The sequence below is a fragment of the Podarcis pityusensis genome (genome assembly GCF_964106645.2).
Source record: "Podarcis pityusensis genome assembly, chromosome: 9".
Lineage (NCBI taxonomy): Eukaryota > Metazoa > Chordata > Lepidosauria > Squamata > Lacertidae > Podarcis > Podarcis pityusensis.
In genome coordinates this window covers 47,403,227-47,425,575 of record NC_138034.1, presented here as the reverse complement: position 1 = coordinate 47,425,575, position 22,349 = coordinate 47,403,227, and the positions used below count along the sequence as shown (strand labels likewise).

The window sequence follows — 22,349 nt, the reverse complement described above, 5'->3', positions numbered from 1 at the left end:
TTGTAAAAATGAAGTCGCACACTGGGATGATAAAGAATGTAACACTTGAGTAATATAAGATTATTATTGAAAGAATTTGTTCAAACATTTTAATTATACTTTTACGAGTAAGTGTTCTACACACTGCACAGACATTGAGTATGAAAGTAATACTGTGGAATATATCCCCTGAGTAGGCAAGGAAGTAAGACTACAGTGAATTTTTGTTCACAGAAATGTGGAGGCAAAATAAGGGTTTTCAGAGTCAAAGATTTCTCAAACCCCTTGCTTCTCTCTTCATGTGTCATCTCCTGCCTTTTCACAACTACTGCATAGTGCATTTTTAAAAAAACAATTTCTTCCTGAGAGAATTGCAGTCTATCAGGGATCATGTAGAAAATGTTACTTAGCCACACATCCAGTTACATTGGTCAACATAACACAGTCAATCACAGTAAAAAGTAGACGCACTATCTCACTCTGATGAGGCTTGATGATGTCATCACACTGACAAATCTGCTTGACTACATGGCTTTGAAGTCCATTCAGAGTGAGAGAAGTGCTCCCTGCCATACCATTGAACAGATAAACATTTTGTTAGTTTTCATAGTCTTGTGAATCACCAGAATGAGGAAGTGTTTTTTACAAGATAATGTTCAGTATGAAACACAACCCTCTGCTTCATATCATATGAAGAAACAAAGAATGTACACCATATAACAATCTAATCCAATACAAAAATGTGATAATAAATCATAACTTTAAAATAGGCAACTTATATCAAATAAAGTAATATTCAACAATCCATTAGAATAGTATAGACTAATATTAAATACCAGCATATAAAAATGAAACAGAAATCCACTCTTAACAAGTATAAAAAAAATTCTAAACTATAATCAATAAAACAATGGCAAGTCACAGTGCATAAAATAATATAATGCAAATTGAGAAGCAGAGACTGGAGGGTGGGGCAATACAGGTGGAAGAAAGCCTTGCCTGATGAAGTCTCTCCCCTCACAGTTCTTCCTTAACCAGCATCTCTTAACCAGGTGCTATAGTGGAGTAGGGGTGAAGAACTGGATTCCCCACTCCCATAGGATTGGTAAGAAGGGCTGCCCACTGGTCAGTCACCTGACAACACAACACATGGCCCATTTTTGCAGAGTGCTGGGTACAGAAGGGGCATAGCAGTATATTTCTCTTTTATATGATCAGTACCAGTGCAAGTAAATACATCAGGAATGACAGATTGCTGCAAAAAATGTTTATTTGGCAAGGGAATCTTTTCAGTCGGGGAGCCTCGAGGGACATTATAGGGAGATTCCAATCTTAGCTCTTTGTACTCTAACTCTTCTGTTTACTTTTTAATATAAAAGTGATATGATCAGCTCATCATTCCAAATTCAGGGTTTACTTACTTATTTGAAAATTTCTTTAAAATTTGTAATCAAATTCTTAGAATCAGCGTAAAAGCTTACCGTTAATTTGGATGAAAATATAATGCACTTTGACCTTTTCTTGTCACTGTTTAGGGTGCAAATGCTCTGGTAACTTACACCATCATCAGTGGTGCAGATGACAGCTTCCATATCGATCCAGAATCGGGAGAGTTGATAGCCACCAAGCGTTTGGACCGAGAACGCCGTTCTAAATATTCTCTGCTAGTTCGTGCTGATGATGGCCTGCAGTCTTCAGATATGAGAATAAACATTACTATTAGTGATGTTAATGATCATATACCCAAGTTCTCCAAACCTTGCTATTCCTTTGACATACCAGAAGATACCACTCCAGGTGAATAGTAGATGTCATTACTGTCCTTATCATTCCTGCTTCCTTGTGCTTTTAACAGCTGTAATAACTCAGACTTCTTTGGAAATATTATGTTCTTGTGCGAATTCAGCAAATTTAATACCAGTTAAATAATGAACGACATTAAAAGAGCCAGGTATCTAGGCTTCACTGATTTGTGCATCAATTCTCTGCTAATGTCTTTGTTTACTGCACACTATGGACTCGCTGCCCTTGTCCCATAAAACTCTTAAATTGCTACTACAATTACTACAATTTGAAGTTGTCACTCTCAAGACATAACGGTATCATGCTTTTTTTCAAGGAGGAAAAAAGTTCAACTTCAGTTAAAATTTTGCTGGGCAGAAATTTTGGTTTGAATATATATTCAATGGCTTTGTTCTCGCATAACACTAAACTATGGATTAGTTAAACATTACCCTTCCAACTCTACAGTTCTACGATTCTTTGACATAGTATGGGTTGCTGGCAATGAACAAACTATAGTTAAGCTGCTGTGCAGAGTTCACAAATCACACCGAGGCTTAATGTGCTGTGTGAACCTTGCCTACTGGTTTAACAAGGATTTTTTTCCTACCAGCAAACCACAAACTGAAACAATGGTTAGTTGTTAGCTACAAACCATGGTTTGTTTTAACTATGGTTCGGCATTATGTGTGATGTCAGCACTGTTTCTTAGCCATGATTTGTTTGACCACCCCAGCCCAGAAGCTCACCAAACTAAAAAAAGCTATGAGGCAAGAGCAGCTGGAAAAGAAAGAAATTTATGGAAAAACAAACTGTGGCTTGTCTGATCATTTCTGGAACAACGTATAGCAAACTCTCCATTTGTTGAAGAAACCATGGCTCAGTGTTATGTATGAACCAGGCCAGGGTATATTTTGAGTGTATATTTTCTCCCCCCCCCCCCGGCTTTTTTAAAAAAATAGGGTGATCATGTGTCCAACTTTATGGATTTGATTCTTTACAAATCCTGTTAAACTGATGAGTAGGATACAAATGCTCTTAAATAAACTATCATTTAAATACTGTTCATGGATATGTTGGCACACACTTATAATAATGGACAGCAGGACATGTATTTTCTCTGACATGAACCATTTTGGTTTTTCCACCCTCCTAATTCATCTCTAGGTTCTTTAGTGGCAGCCATCTTAGCCACAGATGAAGATTCAGGTGTGAATGGAGAAATCACGTACACTGTGAGTGAAGACGATGGAGATGGAACATTTTTCCTCAACCCAGTCACTGGAGTTTTTAACTTAACTTGTATGTTGGACTATGAAGTACAGCAATATTACATTCTTTCAGTTCGTGCGGAAGATGGTGGTGGGCAATCCTCCACTGTGAGGGCTTATTTCAACATACTCGATGTAAATGATAATTCACCAGTATTCAGCATGGCGTCATATAGCACATCTTTGATGGAGAACCAACCTCCAGGATCTACTATCCTTATTTTCAATGTTACTGATGCAGATGATGGTATGTATTTTCCCATTTTTTAAATGGGTGCATTTGGGAGTATATTTGCACATTTATTCTTTTTGATTATTATTTATGCATTTTCCATTTGTCCTGTTTACACATCATAATTCACCATCAAACATAGCTTCTATAGCGACCTCCCAACCTAGCCTTCCATGGCATTCTGGGTTGTCCTAACAATGCTGCGTATTAGTTTAATAATCCACCCTACTTCCCCCCTTTTTATCCCTCATTGTATTTAACTGTTGTTCATAGGATCGCCCCTACTTGTAGATTAATTTTGGTATCATATATTTTTTAAAAAATAATAATTTAAAGTCACATTTGTCTTTTTTTCCTGATCCCTTAATTTGCACCTTTAATTTTGTAGCTTACGACCATATGAGTATTATCTCTCATAAGGGGTCAAAGAACAGCAATTATTATAAAGTTATAAATAAACATATTACAAACCTTATAATCAACATCACCCTTAGTAGCATCTGAAATAAATATCAAATAGTTTTGTTTCACTCACTCATAAATGGTAAATGAGGGTAGATGAAACTTTTTGAGGATTCAGTTTGCAATCCTGTACATACTTACCTAAGATTAAATCCCGCTGAACTCATTACATTTGAGTAGATGCACCTAGACCATTATGTCAATCAGAGCATTCATTTAAAAATGCTAGCCTGATCACTTTCCATTCCAAATAAGAACATAAGAAGAGCCTTCTGGATCAGGCCACTGGCCCATCGGGTCCAACATCCTGTTCTCACAGTGGCCAACCACCTGTGTAGAGAAATTCTGCAAGCAGGACTTGTACATAGCAGCATTCTCCTCTCCTGTTGTTTGTAGCAACTGGCATTCAGAAGCATGACAGTGGAAAGTACCTTATTACGCTCTCTGACAATTGGATTTGAGATTATTTATTTATTTATTTATTTATTTATTTATTTTTTATACCCCAGCCATCTGGCTGAGCTTCCCCAGCCACTCTGGGTGGCTTCCAACAAAATATTAAAATACAGTAATGAATCAAACATTAAAAACTTCCCTAAACAGAGCTGCCTTCAGATGTGTTCTAAAATCTGGTAGTTGTTGTTATCTTTGACATCTGGTGAGAGGGTGTTCCACAGGGTGGGCGCCACTACCGAGGAGGCCCTCTGCCTGGTTCCCTGTAACTTGGCTTCTCGCAGTGAGGGAACCGCCAGAAGGCCCTCGGCGCTGGACCTCAGTATCCGGGTAGAATGATGGGGGTGGAGACACTCCTTCAGATATACTGGACCGAGACTTACTTTGTCAGTTTAAATGTGTTATTATTGCATGATATTATTAAAGTGGGCCATTAGAACATGTAGCAGATACATGGTGTTGCTACAGAGCATAGACCATGCAATATTCAGTGCGACTAGTGCTTTTTTCTAGAAAAAAAGGTGCAGGAATGCTGCCTGTTCCTCCTGCTTCTGCGTCAACCAAAGACACAAGGCTGCCCTGTGAATTCTGTGAGCTCCCTGTGCGTCAGCTCTGCAATCTGCCCTGTCCCTTCTGCTTGCACACGCAAGCCTGAGAGACAGGGCAGATTGCAGAGCTGACACACAGGGAGGCTCCTTCCCACACATCAGCTGTTAGCCCAGGAGGCTGAAGAGCCTCATTAAAGCCCTGCTGCACCTCTGGCTCATGAAAGACCCTCTCCAGTGCCCATAAAGGATGTCCTCTTCATGCTCCAGGGATAGTCTTCTCATGAGCCAAAGGCATGGTGTGGAAGGCACATTCCTGCTGAAAAAAAACCCCTTAGTGTGACCAACTTTCTTCAGGTTACAGTCATACCTCATGTTATGTCCGCTTCATGTTATGCTCTTTCAGGTTACGTCCCACAGCGACCTGGAAGTACCGGAAAGGGTTACTTCCAGGTTTCGCCACTCGCGCATGCGTAGAAGCGCAAAAGTACATCACGCGCATGCACAGAAGCTGCGAATCGCAACCCACACGTGTGCAGACGCGCCTCTGCAGGTTGCGTTCTTTTCATATTGCAAATGGGCCTCTGGAACGGATCCCGTTCGCAACCAGAGGTACCACTGTATTGGCTAAAGACTGTAAACACCCTCTAATTTCAGTATTCAATATACAGTGATACCTCTGTTTACGAATTTAATTCGTTCCGGACGTCCGTTCTTAACCTGAAACCGTTCTTAACCTGAGGTACCACTTTAGCTAATGGGGCCTCCTGCTGCCGCTGCCACATGATTTCTGTTCTCATCCTGAGGTAAAGTTCTTAACCTGAGGTACAACTTCCAGGTTAGTGGAGTCTGTAACCCGAAGTGTTTGTAACCCAAGGTGTTTGTAACCCGAGGTACCACTGTATTTACAATGATTAGAATTCATATAAAGTATCTTATCAGTATAATTATTTTGAAGATACATTATGGAAATTATTGAGACTTAATTTAGGCAAGGATCGCCTTCTTCCACTGATTTCAATGGAACAAGCATGGCTAATTTTGTCAAAATAATGCCAATGTTTTCCTGTAAATGGATCAAAAGCTTACCCATGTCTCAACAAATACCCCAGAAAACATAATCCAGCTGTACTTTGAAACTTCATTCTCCTTAAGACATTGTCTGTTTCTGCATGTTCCAAGAATGAATCTAGAAACAACAGATTGGCAGGTTTCTGGCAAATTTCCTGTTTTTCCACAGTATAAACAATGATGAAGATGGAAGGAGAGTTCAGATGCTAAATATCCAGTGTCATTTCCTGTTTAACACACCCTCTGAAAACAATAGTTATTAACTTAAGTTTTGGATTTTTTGGCATTCTATGAACAAAACGAACATCAAAGAAAATTAACTATAACTTTCAAATCCTGAACAAATAAATGCTATTTCTTATTGTTTGATCCACTTTAAAGTTTAATTGCAAAGCAGCTTTAAAACCCAGCATTGCAAACTTTTATTGTATGACCAGGAGCTGATGCCAAAATATGGGGATATGCTTATTGTGAAAATAATATCAGTTAACCTTTGAGATGTAATTTGACAATACAGTGGTGCCTCGCAAGACAAAAATAATCCGTTCCGCGAGTCTCTTCGTCTAGCAGTTTTTTCGTCTTGCGAAGCAACCCTATTAGCGGCTTAGCGGATTAGCGCTATTAGCGGTTTAGCGGCTATTAAAGGCTTAGCGGCTAAAAGGCTATTAGCGGCTTAGCGGCTTAGAAAAAGGGGGGGAGCGAAAAAAATCGCAAGACTCGCAAGACATTTTCGTCTTGTGAAGCAAGCCCATAGGGAAATTCGTCTTGCGAAGCACATCGAAAAACGGAAAACCCTTTCGTCTAGCGGGTTTTTCGTCTTGCGAGGCATTCGTCTTGCGGGCACCACTGTAATTGAAAGAAGGCTGCTTATTGTCTTGGATTTTAAAATTCAAACCAATTTCAAACATAATCTGATGTAAATATATGAATATTTTATACTGAGACCATCAGTCCATTTAGCTCATTCTTTTGTGCTGTGATTGGCAGGAGTTCTCCAGGTTCTTGTTTAGAATTCGGGTGTGTGAGAATTTCTGAGGATAGCTGTATTTCTGTTCTTGTATTGGATTGAGTAATGACAATTAGCTGTTTTCGAATAGAGAGCAAACAAAATTGAACGCCTTCCCCATCCCTACTTTAAGCCAGGGCTGTGGTGAAATCCATTCCCCAATAATTCATTGGTGGTGGTGAAAATGGAGATGTTTTGTTTATTCAGGGCATTTTTGGAACCAATATTGGTGACCTGTATTTACCATTGGTGGCTTGAGGCATTAAAAGTAGAAGAAAATTTTATGTTCTGTGGTGGCACAGCAGAGTTCCTCATAATGGTAGCCAGAAGCTGGCCACAGTATCATATTTTATGTTATTCAAGTCTCATTTTCCACCTACCCACTTTTTCAGGTTCCTCTCTGCATTGCCCTCCTCCTAATATTCTGCCTCTGTAAGATTTTAATCCCAGTTAAATTGACAACTTTCCTTTTCACAGTAACTGGATTGAAAACTGTTATAAGTTCCCTAAGAAACTAAACATTTCAAGATATCACACCAGCTCAGTTGATAAATGTGAAAGACTTCACTGTCATGACTCCAATTCCAAAATTGTTGTCTTGCTTCTGTAGTCTGATTTTTTCCTATTTAAATCAGTTGAAAAATTGCTACCAGCTAATAAATTACCAGTTATTAAATATGGTATTTCCCCCTTCAATTTCTGGCTTATATACATCCCCCCCCCCCCGTATCAATGCATTTTTTTCTGTAGAGAGCTCTGCTAAAGTGTAAAGTAAATATAGGATCAAGTTTTCATTTAGGTCTGGCATAAAATGTATGCAGAATGTTATTTAATACATCATCTATATATATACACTAAAATGAAATAGCATCTTTTCAGTTTTAGAATAATAAATAGCCATGATTGATTCACTGAATATTACAGGGCTTAATTTATCCCCTAAGAACCTCAGATTGCTACTGAGAAGTGTTAGCATAAAGAATAAAGCAATTGACTGTATCAATAACTAATATCAAGTTTTACAAAAAGTGGAAAAAAAGACTGTTGAGGAAGGGCTTGATGGAAAATGAAAGCCATTAAATGCAAACCTCAATCTTTATGACCAATTAGTCAGATAAAATTTCCACATTATTTATTTAGCGCTGTAAGGTCTCAGCCATTAATGGAGAGACATGAGAAAGTGATAGATGTTGGTTTGACTTTATAATGAATAATACAAACAGAACGGGTTTTGGGTTTTTAAACTGTCACCATATATTTCCCAGCGTATAGCACGCTTAGAGCTGCTTACCAGCTTTTGGTGCAATGTTTTGCTGCGTTAGGCTCCTTAAATTCCAATGAAGTAAGGATGCATGGTATTTTTGTCAGTGCATGAAATATATAGAAACCTAAGAAACACAGGAAACTTGTCTCATACTGAGTTAGGTGGCTGGTTCATAAAACTCCTTATTAGCTGTACCAGTGGTAAGGGAACTCTGGATTCTGGGCTAGCCTTGGCCCACCAGGATTCTAATTTTGTCCATGAACTATTTTAGTGAAACTACACCTGTCTGTCAATCAGATGACTCCCTTGATGTCAGGTGGTTCACTGGGCATGGTCAGTCCCTGCAGATGAGAGTATTTAACCCCTGTCCCTGTCAGCTGATGGGCAGTGAGATAAATCCTGCTTGGTCACTGTCTCTCCCCCACTAGGAAACTTCAACAGCTGGAGAAGACCACACACCTGACAGTTTGCCTGTGTGGGTGAAAAATATCTGGGCAAAATGGTACCCAACCCTTGGTCTGCACTGACTGGCAATGATTCTCCATGGCTTCTGACAGGAGTCTTTCTTAGCCTGAGAATTGTTTTGCTTGTAATGCATGAGCTCTGCCACCGAGTTATGGTTTTTCCTGCTCTCAGTTGCCATTAACCAAAACTCTGCTCACCATTCTAATCTTGTCTGCCTAATAACTGTTCTTCTTCTAAATGGGAACTTTTTAAAAGGAACTGGTACCCCTCTCCCCAAAGTTTATTGTATTTTTTTTTATTCAGCTTTCTATTCAAATTGTACCTCTCTATTCAATGAATCAAGAAGCAGTTCTCAATAGATCACTCACTCATGAGCTATAGACTTAAACTTGCTAGTGCCAGGAAAAGGATTACCAATTCAGCTGCCAGTGTAGCATGTTGTGTCACACCATGGACAGTGAATGTTAACAGAACCTAATATTTTATACAGAAGATTAAGTTAGAATCTCTCAGCCTTATGACTGAGAATTGCAACACAGCACCTCATCGGATTAATCGGTTATCCTTGTGGAAACTCTTTATTGTCTGCTGAACAACAATCCTACATCTAAATCAGTATTTGTTAACAAGTAGGAGAGTTTATATATCCCATATAAAGCTATGTTTGCTGATCTTCAGCTGAATTTTAACCATCTCTTCTTTAATAGGAACTGGTAAGCCCCAGCTGCTCCAGAGCAAAATCAGGTTTGGTGGTATGATACTGACTTTCAGCATACAAGATCTTGTGCAAAGGCACTGTCACAGAGATAAATCAATGACTTCTCATCTTTTAAAGCAATTGCGTGCATATTCCAAATGGTCCTGGTAATGACAAGTGCAGGGATCATCTTCTAGCTGTATGCATGTTGTCTCTGCTTTCAAACATTGCACTGAGCACACTGATGTTCACATGGTGCAGCAAACACAATCCCATTTCTCCATGTGTTCTCTGTAAGTGGTGGTAGCAGTTGAAGGATGCTATTGATTATGCAACATTCAGGATAACTAACATGCTTTATGTCCTTAATGACTAAAAGTGGTTAAATCTCTCTTCTTTGTGTTTGCGGTTTTCAGGTTCTAACTCACAATTGTCCTACAGCATTACTTCTGGAGATAGCCAAAGCCAATTTAGCATTGACAAAAATGGGATTCTAAGCATCCGGAAGCCTTTGGACCGTGAAAGCCAATCTTTCTACAGTCTTATTGTTCAGGTCCATGATATGGCTCCTCTTCCAGCCTCCAGATACACAAGCACGGCACAAGTATCTATCATTCTGCTAGACGTGAATGACAACCCTCCAAGTTTTATCTCTCCTAAGCTGACCTACATCCCAGAAAATACCCCTATTGACACCATTGTTTTTAAAGCCCAAGCAACAGACCCAGACAGTGGTCCAAACAGCTACATTGAGTACAATCTACTAAATCCTTTGAGAAACAAATTCAGTATTGGTACGATTGATGGAGAAGTAAGGCTCACTGGAGAACTGGACAGAGAGACAGTTTCTAATTACACCTTGACTGTAGTTGCCATGGACAAAGGTCAGCCACCTCTTTCTTCATCTACTGATGTAGTTGTGATAGTCCTTGACATCAATGATAACAATCCCGTCTTTGCTCAACAATTATACAAAGTTGAGATTGCGGAAAATATTCTAACTGGGACAGACGTGGTTCAGGTGGTTGCTGCAGACGGAGACGAGGGTTCCAATGGGCAAGTTCGCTATTCCATCATCAGTGGAAATACTAACAATGTGTTCCGGATTGACTCCGTCACAGGGGTAATAACTGTAGCTAAACCTTTGGACCGAGAGAAGACACCTTCTTATGCATTAACAGTTCAGTCAGCTGATCGAGGAAGTAGCCCGCGGATTGATACCACTACAGTCAGCATTATTCTGAAGGATGTAAATGATTATATTCCTACATTTGAACTCTCTCCCTATTCTGTAAATGTCCCAGAAAACTTGGAAACGTTACCAAAGGTCATTCTCCAGGTTAGTATGTGTGAGAAAGTAATAAATAGTGCATACAACTTCATAATCAGAGTAACCTGTTGTTGGATGTCAGCCATCAATTTTGTATTACGCTGAACAGGGGCTTCAGGTTTTAAGTAGCTCCTTTCATGAGAAGAATGACTTCCACTTGCACAATGGGATTCCCCCCTGATTTCTTCCTTGCACCTCCAACTATTCTGTTCCCCCAAACCTTGGGGAGCATATTTGGGGTCAACACAGGTAGGAGGACAAGGTGGGGAAGTCCTACTGCACAAGTGGATGTTGTCTCGTTTGCAAAAGTATTTGGTTTGATACCACCATATACAGTTAACTATATAATGACTTGGTTTTGTTTGCATAATTCTAAGATAGTTTTAGCCCTTGACAGTGCATTAAACAGAAACTAAATAGCTTTTTTTTTATCTTGACCTCATTTTTTTTAAAAAAAAGCCTCTCATTTTCACCCACTTTTCTTTATTCTCTCTCAATTTTTTGCTTTGCAGTAATTTTTTGGTGTAGTTACTGAAGTGTTATTAAATCTTTTTTTTTTAAATATATATGCATGTCTACCATTTGTTTTCTAAATAGCTACGTTCAACCTTTTGTTGACAGCAGCAGCTGGCTGGGGGTGGGAATATAATTGGTATCTTTAAAGGAATAGTTAAAGGTATGTCGGATCTTTTCGTTGTTTTAATCAGTTTTAATAGATGTATCTGCTCCGTCAAGCACAAGGCCACTTTTCCTTCGATACATGAAAAATAATTGTATGGCCAACAAAGGCACGTTGGGTAGGGATTTGCAGTTATGTTGTGCTTCATTACTTCTATAGGTTGTAGCAAGGGATGATGATCAGGGCCCAAATAGCAAATTGACCTATCTTCTTATTGGTGGAAATGAAGATGGGGCCTTTACGCTCTCAGCCAATGGGGAGCTCCACCTTGTGCAGAGCTTGGACCGAGAAAAAAAGGGGCAATATAACATGCTGATCACAGCGGCAGATTCAGGTAAGCCAAGTCAATTATTTATCCAGGTTTCACAGCCCTATTTCAGTACCAAGACACATAGTCTTATATTTACAGAAATGATGAAACATAAAACTAAGCATTCCTTTCTGTTCAGAGGGGGTGGTGAATTCATAAATTGATAACACCCTTGTGATGGAATCCTGATTCCACTAAAGCCAGCTACAAACATTAAGGCTACAATGCTATACCCTTACCTGGGACTAAGCCCCAATGAACTTAATGGTACTTATGTCTGAGTAGACATGTATTAGATTGCACTGTAAAAGATCTATGCTCTCAAAATCTGGCTTTAATATCTAGTTTTAACTTCCATGGTGCTTTTTTTATTGATTTGCTACCTCTGTCACCATCACTTAGTAGCTTCTCTGCCCGTGCAGGAACTGGTCATTTGTTTTTTTCCAAGACTGGATCTATTTGCCAAACAACAGAAATAATGCAAGTTGAAATAAGATAGAGAAAAACTAAGTATAGAATGCTGCATTCCTGTAAGCACCGTGAAAGTTATCCTGTACTTTACTGGCAACTGCTATCAGTTACACGTTTTATGTCCTCTCTGTTAGAGGATTTTTCTTTCTAGCTTTTGCACTGGGGAGCCCAGGAGATAAAAGATGTGGTTGTCAGTGGTGTGGTAGCTGTAGTTTTCTGGAGTGTGTACAAGGATAAAAACTGAAGCATTCTGCTTCTGGCACATAAAGAAAGGGAAAGAGGAGTAGCAGCAAATGAGCCGCAGAACTGGAACATAGGAATCTGTGTTATACTGAGTAAGTCCATTGGTCCTTCTTGCTCAGCATTGTCTAGTGACTCTCCAGGATTTAAGGTAGGAGTCCTTCCTAGTCTTACCTGGAAATGCCAGGAATTAAACCTAGAACTTTCTACATGAAAAACATATGCTCTGCCACTGAGCTGGTGAATCATTACAAACACAGAGATCTGGCTGTGTTGATACCTGGTCTCTTCCATCTTGTGGCCATTCCACACAGATATAAAAAATATTTACTATTTCCCAGTGGCCAGGTGAATTTAGCCTGTCTAGCTCTTTCTGGAATAGAAATATATGTAGCAGCAGCAGCAGCCCCATACTGTGTAAACAGAGCTCCATCTAAGAAGCCAAGTTTCCAAATGGTTCCTCAAGCCTTTTGTGTGGCATTTAGCTATGTTAATAGAAACCTCCTCCTCCTGTGTCCCAAATGAAATGTACTGGCATGGTAAAAATCTAAGGTACCCCAGGACAGGGCTCTTAGAACTTTAATAGTTGTGCAGAAGAGGGCACTGGAGTTTACTTAACAAGATACATCCACTTAAATGTTCTCTTCTACTGTTAAAAGTGCAAAAGCCCTGGCTTCATTTTCAAAATCTCCACATGGATCTTCATATATGTGGTTGTGTTTGGAGCAGACATCCCAATGGGTAGAGTGAGCTAATATGAGCTGATACTGGAAGGTGTTCATAGACATCTCCCAGTGATTGTTGGTTTGGTTGACATTGTTTCCAGTTCACACACAAAAATACATAATACTCCAGTGAACTGAATCTTACTAAAATAAAGAAGAAGAAACTATAAACCTCGTATCTGGAATTGTTTGAGGAGTTTTTTTGCCAAGTTTTTGACTTCCAGACTCATAGGGACAAAACAGACAAAGGGACTACCCTTGAGTAGGCAACTGTGTAAGCTACAGTGAGGATCCACATTTATTGTACATAGTAGCCCTTAAAAATATTTATTTAATGCCTTCTATGTGTCACTTCTATTTTTAAGCTTGTGTAATTCACACAGTTTTCAGCCGAGATAACACGGCAGAATTCCTTTGCAGCAAGCAAAGACGAGTGTGCCAAAACCATGAAAAAGGGCAGCTTGTCAAAAACTAACACTCATCCATACAATCTCTGAAAATAAATCATGCAATAGATATTACCTCACGGACCTTGGTTTGGTTTTTATTACCGGGAGGTGGGGGGGAATGCTGGTCGGTTATTTTCAGAAATGTACTTCCTTACATAGAACCCAGATTTATAAGTTGTGTGTGTGCTTTTCAAAAATAGAGCACCATATGAAGGGAAGGGCAAAGTCTTAGTTGCCTCATTATTTCCTTTCTCTGATTGCGCCTTGGTGTGATGGCAGACATGGATGCAAATGTATTTTGCGTGGACAGGCAGATTCCCCAGATCCCGAGCGCCCCCCCCCCCCGTCATGTGGAATAACGACTCAAGACAACGTGCTATGGGATTAAATTGGCCACAACTTTATTAAATTTCAAATGTGGGTAGACCTTGGCTCAGGCATTGGGTGTTCTCCCTCCCCAGTCCCCAGCCGGTGACCTAGGGAGCATCAGGGTTATCCAGTGTTTGTTTGGGGGGTGGGCCGGCTCTGGAGAACATATGTTCAAGCAGAGATAGCCGCCCCCGTTACGCCGCCGCTGCAGGGGAGAGCAATGACGACCTTTCGGCGTACGATCAAAGCCTCCCTTCAGAAACCCCTTTAACGGGGAACCCTGGTATGGCCACTGCAAAGAGGAAGATGGACAAAAGGATTCCGCCCAAGGCCTGATACCGCCCAAGCTGTGACGTTTTGCTACGGGAAAGGCGAAACCTGCCAATGCAGGGAAATTCCTTTCCGGCCCTTTGACAGCAACCTTAACGTAGCAGCACCCGCATACCTGTGAAGAAAAGTTAACCTGCAAAACCTGTGAAGAAAAGTTAACCTGCAAAATAAGGCATTAACTGAGGGTGGGTAGGGTGGGAGAAGCTCTGAAGCCAAGTGAAGATTCCCAGGTAAGATCCTCCCTCTATTGTGTGGGCAGGTAGTCCCTCCCCTACCTGGCCTGGTCTCCTTGGCAACGCTTCCCCCAGGTGGGATTGGACAACTGACTGGGGTAGGCTGAGACCTCCAGGTATCCCACCTGAGGGAAGGCAAAGCCAAGCCTATGCTGATGGAGCCGCTCCAGATCCAGGGGCTGCGCGCGTCCACGCAAAGGTCGCCCCCCCCCCATTTTATGCGGGGAGCGGTCATTGTGTCTCTAGGTAGACAGATGGATGATAGAAAAGGACAGGTAGAAATCCTTCAAGTCTCAAACTTGACTCAATAAATCCTGACTCAATAAATAAGCAGCAACAGTAACACCAATGTCCCACCAAACATGTTACTTAACAAAATCTATATCATCCAAATGTCTGTCTACACACACACAAGAATCTTATTTGTCTTCATGTTTGCCTTCACTGTAGGTTTATGTGGACAGTGGCTCTGTAGCTCTATCTAACCACACGTTCTACTTCTGTTATGGTAGACTTGCAGATATGATGCTGCTGGGGTTGGCATGTTACATCATGCTTCTTTGGTCTAGAAAAACTGAGGACCTCTGTGCACCAGGTTCCTTGGTATGGAGATCACTCGTTCACATTGATGGTGGACTTCAGTTATGAAGAGGTTAGATAGCTCTGTGTGAAGTGGGGAGAGCTTACATGGAACTTTGTAGGCACTGATTTTTAGCAAACCTGCAAACCCACAAATCACAAACCATATCAATACATAGAGAGTTTTTCCTGCATTTTTATCCTTCAATGGTTTATAGGAGCAGCTGCCATTCCAGTGTGGCTTGTGTAAAAGGGCCCTTGCAGATCAGCTGCACACATAGCCATAACTGCTGGCTGATAGCAGAATTCTTTTTGGTGTTAACTATGGGATATGCTTTATTGAGTTCCTTTCTCTTCCTTCCATTCTCTTTATCTCACTCGTTTGTAAGCTAGACAAGGCACTGCCTGCAGGGGTCCCTCAAGCATTCCAGCTGTTCTGTTTTGCAAAGGTATCCCTAGGTAGTGGTTGCATGCTTTCTTGCTTTCAGAGAAAGCATCCTCCCTACAATTCAATTAATAGGAAAACTGAAGAAGTCAATCACATAGTGGCCACTATAGTATGTTCATTTTGGAGCCTGGGTGATATATCTTACCATTTGCAAGCTATGCAAATCAACAATCAAAATGAGGTAATGGATGTTTTTCCAGTGCTCCTCCCCCTCTCTCACCAACCTTCAGTTTTTATTTCTAGCTATCTATATTACTAAAGGCATATCCACACCATAAATTTAAGGCATAGGACTTCCCACAAATAATCTTTGGGACTGTAGTTTCCCCTCTCAGTGCTACAAATCCCTAGCATCTTTAATAAACTACAGTACCCAGAATTTTGGGGGGAAGCCATATGTTTTAAATGTGTGCTGGATGTACTTTAAAGGCCTGGTCTGCCCTTTGTGTAACATTATTTGTTCCCATGGCATGGTCAGCTCAGGGTAGCTGCACAAAAAAGTCAGCCCACACCATGCTAATATGTTTGGGAATGATAATGAGCCACCACCAGAACAGGCAGGCTGCTGAGATGGTGGTTCATATGGGCTTTTCATCTGAGGTCCTTAGCAGCACAAATATACTGTGAAATCCTATGAAGTTGGAAACTCAGCCACAACTCCTATGTCAGTCCATAAAACATGAAGAAGCAGTTTCCCATTGCTAGAGTGTCCTCTATCATAGTCTACAAAGGGAAGATGCAGTTATTAGATGTGAATGTCTAGTAACATGGCATGCAACTATTTTAAGCCAAGGGAGGAGAGAGATTTAATGAACATATAATTAATGGATTTGCCTTACCATCGAAAAAGAGCACATTTTCCTTCTATAAAGGTATTACTGTCTTTGCACAAAGTGAAATAAGTCAGTTTTATTGTATTCAGATTTGAGTACCTCTACCTTTGTGTGTGAGAGAGAGAAAATGAAGGGGGGAAAGAAGCTTTCCTTAAAATAAAACAAATAAATAACGCCATATGTTGAAAGTCAGAGATGAGCGAAATGGCAGTGTGCCACCCCAGAAAGCGGCAGCTTTTATCCTCACTTTTTCATCTTTGAACATTTTTCTGGAGAAATGTTGGCTCCCATCCTTGCTGTTATTAATTGCCTGACTATAGAGTAGCACATCTGGATCCTTACTAGCAGCCTTGGCTTGCCATCTGAGTGAACTATGGTTTTTCCTCCTTCTCCCCCCCCCCTTCTGTCACCCTGCACATTTATGAGGCAGAACGGCCTGTTACCTGAAGAACTCCTTCAACCAACTTGCTCTGATTCAAACCTTAAAAGCCTGCACTTGCCAGATTAGTTGTTCCTTACTTTCTTTGTTTCAAAGTGGGGTGGATCTTTGCTACCTTTGCAGACTTATTGTTTGGTATTTCTCTTTGCCGCTGCAAAACCTAGAAAGATTTTTATTTCTTTCTTTCATGCTTCCTTCTATGCCTAGAGAAGGGTTACATTTGTAGCTGCCTCACTGGCATGCTTTTTTTTCAGGCTTAAAATAAATCCAAACCATGCAGCTTCACAATCTTGATTTGTTACGCTTCTTTCCTCATAGTTAGCTCTGTTCCCTTAAGTGGTTTGGCAAATTACATATTTCAAGAAAGCTATTCTATTTTTCTTTGCCCCACTCCACCCCCATTGCATTCCGTGCTGTGGTCTTCAAGCCACTTATTGCCTTTTAAAGCGTTCTGTGTAAATTCTAATGTTTACATATTCCTACAGAATTATTTTGCTCTACATCATAGTCCTGTTTCTACTTTGTATCTCCTTCTAGCATCGCTAACAGAGTCACTATAGGAACATCCATGACCTTTGTTTCCAGCAGATAAAAGCTACATAGGAACTTGCCTTATATTAAGTCAGGCCTTTGGTCTATTGAGCTCAGTATTGTCTAAACTGACTGGCAGCAGCTCTCCAGGATTCCAGGCAGGGTACTTTCCCAGCTATACCTGGAAAGGCCAGGGATTGAACCCAGGGCCTTCTGCATGTCACTCAACTATGGCCTTCTCTCTCTCTGTAAGATATATTCTTTGCAGATATCTAACATGTATTATTATTCTTATTCCTCTAAGGAGCTCAAGGTGGCATATATGGTTGCCCCCCATCCATGTTATCCTCACAACAACCCCATGAGGTCGGTTAGGCTAAGAGGCATCAGGTAGCCAAAGGTCACCCAATGAGCTTCATGGCTGAATGGAGATTTGAACCCTAGTCTGCCAAGTCCTAGGGACGCAGGTGGCGCTGTGGTCTAAACCACAGAGCCTAGGGCTTGCTGATCAGAAGCTTGGGGGTTCAAATCCCCGCCATGAGGTGAGCTCCCATTGTTTGGTCCCAGTTCTTGCCAACCTAGCAGTTCGAAAGCACGTCAAAGTGCAAGTAGATAAATAGGTACCACTCTGGTGGGAAGGTAAACGGCGTTTTTGTGCGCTGCTCTGGTTCACCAGATGTGGCTTAGTCATGCTGGCCACATGACCCGGAAGCGGTCTGTGGACAAATGCTGGCTCCCTTGGCCTATAGAGCGAGATGAGCGCCGCAACCCCAGAGTCGTCCGCGACTGCACTTAAAGGTCAGGGGTACCTTTACTGCCAAGTCCTAGTCTGACACTCTAACCATTGTACTTTCCATTATGTCAACCTACCCCTGCCTCCTGCCACTTGGTTGGGCGACATCTGTAGATGGGGATCTGTTCTATACATGCAGGTTCCCAATAATGTGGAACCTTGATTGTGCATTCTCAGTGCAGTTTTATTTAACTCTAATAGCAGATGCTGGTTGAGCAGCGTGGTGATGTGCAAAGCAAGTTTCCCAACTTACACATTTTCTCAAAAATTTCCTAGCAACAGTGGTCTCGGACTGCTGATGAAACAGAATGCTACAACTTATAAATTGAAAGTCTGTGAGTTAATTCTTCAGCTCCAAGGCTACAGAAAACTTAATTGCTAGGATAAGACCAGTAAAACCTGAACATATGGCAAGGAATACTTATCCTGTTTGTTAATCTTCAAGAGTCAAACAGGGTGTTTTTAAAGCATAATTCAATAACAAAGAAAAGGCAGGCTTACTGTGGGTTATGCAGAAGTCATTAAGGGGCAAGACTGACTTAGTCAGTGGTTTCTTAAATAACCTGATTTCCTAGTCTTCTAACAGCAATAACTTTTCCAAAGAGTTAAGTGATTTTTATATATATTTAAAGTTTGGGTTTTCTTTTTTTTTTTTTGTTTTGTTTTTTAAATTGCAATGCAAAACCCACATTCCTGAAGCCCTATACTTAACAAGAGGATGTCATGCTTCACAGAATTTATGTGTATTCTTTTTGTGCCCACGGATCATAGGAAAGAATATAGAAAAGCATGGTGAATCAAAAATCTGCACCAAGCTGAAACAATCCATGTAGGTTTCACATTCCACTTTGACTACAAATATGAATTATAGTCTATACTTGACCTTCTAAATGCACTACACATATTTTTAGTATCATTTCAAAGTGCACATTGTCTTGACTTGATATTTTGAAAGGAGATATAACATCCAAAGTAAAATCATCTGGCTACGATCAGATACTGTGCAATATGGGTCATATCAACAATAATTTTCACATAGTTATCACTTCATAGATTTGGATGGCAGCTTTGCTGCATAGACAGATGATCTGCTAGCCTGTCCATTCCAAGCAAGAATTTCAAGCTCCCAACTTTCCAGGAATTTGTATTGCCCAATATTGTTTTGCTTTCCAGATTAAGGACATAGTCTGTGCAGAGATCTGAGAGCAGGAGTCCTCTGTCAGCTGGCAGACATGCATCTGGACAGCAGATCCTTTGTGCAGCAGGCATGGATGGAGTTAAGCCTTCCCTCTTGCCCCCTGTTGCTTCTCTTCCCTGAATAGTCACAGCCATATTTAGCTTTTCTCTAACAAAAAGTGGCAGTCCAGATTTTGTTACACCTATTGGCATGCTCTTGTTCACTTTAGTGGCACTCACTGGATGACCAATTTCAGTCATCAAATTCATCCGGTTCACTGCAGGTCAGTCTTTGTGTATTGTTCTCATTTCTCTTTGCAAGCATCAAACCCTTTACTTGATAATACAAGATTCAAAGCTTTTCCTGTGTGACTTCATACTCTGAGAGTTCCAGAGGACCTTCTTTAAAAACAAAAGTGACCTTGCTCTTTGCATGGATTTGACTTTGTAGCTCTGTGAACTGTGACATGTTCATGTGTGAGATAATAAATGAAGAGTGGCATATCCAGTATTAGTATTGTAACTTGGGTAACCTCTAGCATTTCAAATCTCTTTCCCCCCCTAGGAAGTCCTGCCCTTACTGGTACTGGAACTATTGCTGTCAAAGTAGATGATGTCAATGATAACGTCCCCAAATTTGCCTTCAATATGTATTCCAAAACCATTCCAGAGGACGCACCCACAGGGACAGATGTTTTGCTTGTAAACGCCTCTGATTCCGATGCATCAGTGAATGCTATCATCAGGTATGTTGCTCTTGTGGTGCTTCCGATGCTGTTGAATTTAGGTCCTGTTTCCTTTTCATGCTTTGGGAAAAAAGGAGAAATGAGCATGTTGGGTTTTGTCTTGCATTGTTCACAAATACAACATGGTTCAGGGCTGGCCGAAGACTTTTTGCTGCTTGAGATGAAACAGAAAAAATTGCCCTTCCTTTAAGTGTGCAAAGTACCCAAAGCCAGTTAACCTACTTTAGTATCTGAGGCAAAAATGTCAATAAAATTATGATAAATTAAATCACCTGCTTCATGACACCAAAAACATGTTGCCTGAGGCAGCCTTTTATGGCCACCCTGGATTGGTTTGTGACAGTAATAATAATAATAATAATAATAATAATAATATACCCCGCCCTCCCCGGCCAGAGCCAGGCTCAGGGTGGCTAACACCAGTAAAATTACAACAAAAACGTAGGGGGGGGGACAAAACAATTTAAAATACAGGTTAAAAATACAATTTAAAATGCAGCCTCATTTTAATAATAGCGCATGGATCAAAACCATAAGGGGGGATGAAGGAGATGAAATAGCTCTATATTTAAGCCACTTGACTTAGGTGGGCTGAAAAAACACTGGGTTGTATCCAATAATTACTTTACCTCAAGAGTGTTTAGAAGCTGATCCCTAACTTTTCATGTGGTAAAAAAATTTAAAATTGCTGGCCAATCTATTTCTCTTGCTCTTACTGAGCAAGTTTCAACAAAGTTCAGCATAAAAAGGAAGAATCTGTGTATGGCAATTGAACTGATTTCTTTGCGCCACTCAGCTTCTGAAAAGTCATCATTCGCTGGATTGGCTTTATGGCAAAATGGCTTGCACATTTCTACCGACACCTCCAAGTTTTACCAGAAAATCCTATTGCTGACTATATGCAAGAAAAATTTGAGAGGTTAAGTGGCAGTGACAGCCTGAGCAATTTGCTCAGAGGAGTGATGCGTTCCTAATGGAATGCAGAGAGATTCATGTTTGTTGCCAGTCATCACTACCTGCCACTCAAGAAACCAGAACAGACCCTTTCTCAAGTGGTTTCAATGAGTATAAATATTGGTTTATTGTTGTATAAAAGGCACGAACTGAGCTAAATGACTCACTACACTTTTTCTTTTATTTGGAAATTCAAATTAGCTTTTTTTCAGTAAGCAAAATATAAATCATAATTGTTTGTAGATATTAAAGTACAAGAGAAATAAGAACTTAAAAATATCAAAACACTGTAATTTTCTTCCTTTTTTGAGCTCTGCCACCCTTGCCATGTGCCAGGTGTGCCTGATAAGCATCCAGTAACATTAATAAAATATGACATAATAATGCTTTTCATTTCATGTCATTTTTCCCCATGGAAATTTACATTTTTTGAGGAGTCTTATAACCATGTGGAAATGGCATCGCAAAATAGAGGTGGCTGTTACTTTCACTTCCTAGGATATATATATATATATATATATATATATATATATATATATAGGGATTCTCTGCACAATCCTATTTTATTATTCTTAACCTGTGGCCCTAAAAATACAGAGGTCAGGTATCAACTTTTATGCAGATTTGTAGTAATGCAGTTTTACAATTCTGTGCAACAAAACTTTTTAAAAAGGCCCAGATGCACAGTACATATACACCAGAGACTGTGCATTCAGTATTGTTGGCCCAATTTTATGGAACTTCCGGCTGAGGTCAGACACGCCCCCTCCCTGTTGAAATTATGCTACCTTCTGAAGGCCTTTTTAAAAATTTCAGCAGGCATTTCAATTGAATTCAGATTGGATAGTTTTAATTGATTTTTGTACACCACTTAGTCCAGTTGTAATTGAGCGGTATATCACTTGTCGAAATAAAATTAAAATACAATAAAAATATATGGAAACTTGAGAAGAGTTGATATATTACTATGGGGGAAAAGGAATCAGGATTGCAGCCTTGGTGCGTAAGCTTTTTTTAAAAAACCAAAAACCTCCCATTAGCTTTTGAAAATATGCTCCAATTCAGAATGAAACCATACATGTATTAAATGAATTATAAACCATGAGATGTACAACCCAGAAAAGTTTCCACAGGTCATTAAAAAAGCCAAACCCATCAATAGGGGATTTAAGCAGGAAGCTTATGAAGATAGTGAACAGCATGGGTGTAGCCAGGATTTATGTTGGGGAGGAGCAGACTTCATGTTGAGGGAGGAAGAACCTCAGTTAGTTAAGTATTTCTATTGATTTATCTGATTTAGGGGCACCCATTGTGCACTGACTGGGGTGGTGACTTTATATTATTTTCAGTAGTATTCAGCCAGATATACCTTTAAAACTCCCAATGCAGCAGGAGAAGAGGTAGTTGTTCTATAGTCCATCTTCTTCTTTGTGTATTGCATTATAAACCTCAAGCCCTGGCCAATTGAATGAGGTTGAGAAAACAGC

General features: G+C 40.2%; 1 protein-coding gene across 1 annotated transcript in view; it reads left to right on the top strand.

Moving 5' to 3' along the window:
• Positions 1-22,349, top strand: part of FAT4 (FAT atypical cadherin 4) — a 144,790-nt gene that overhangs the window by 84,457 nt on the left and 37,984 nt on the right. Inside the window, exons 3-7 of the mRNA XM_081021855.1 lie at positions 1,515-1,776; positions 2,929-3,279; positions 9,644-10,566; positions 11,396-11,570; positions 19,728-19,908. Of these exons, the coding sequence (XP_080877981.1) occupies positions 1,515-1,776; positions 2,929-3,279; positions 9,644-10,566; positions 11,396-11,570; positions 19,728-19,908 (1,892 nt within the window). The remainder of the gene's footprint in view (positions 1-1,514; positions 1,777-2,928; positions 3,280-9,643; positions 10,567-11,395; positions 11,571-19,727; positions 19,909-22,349) is intronic.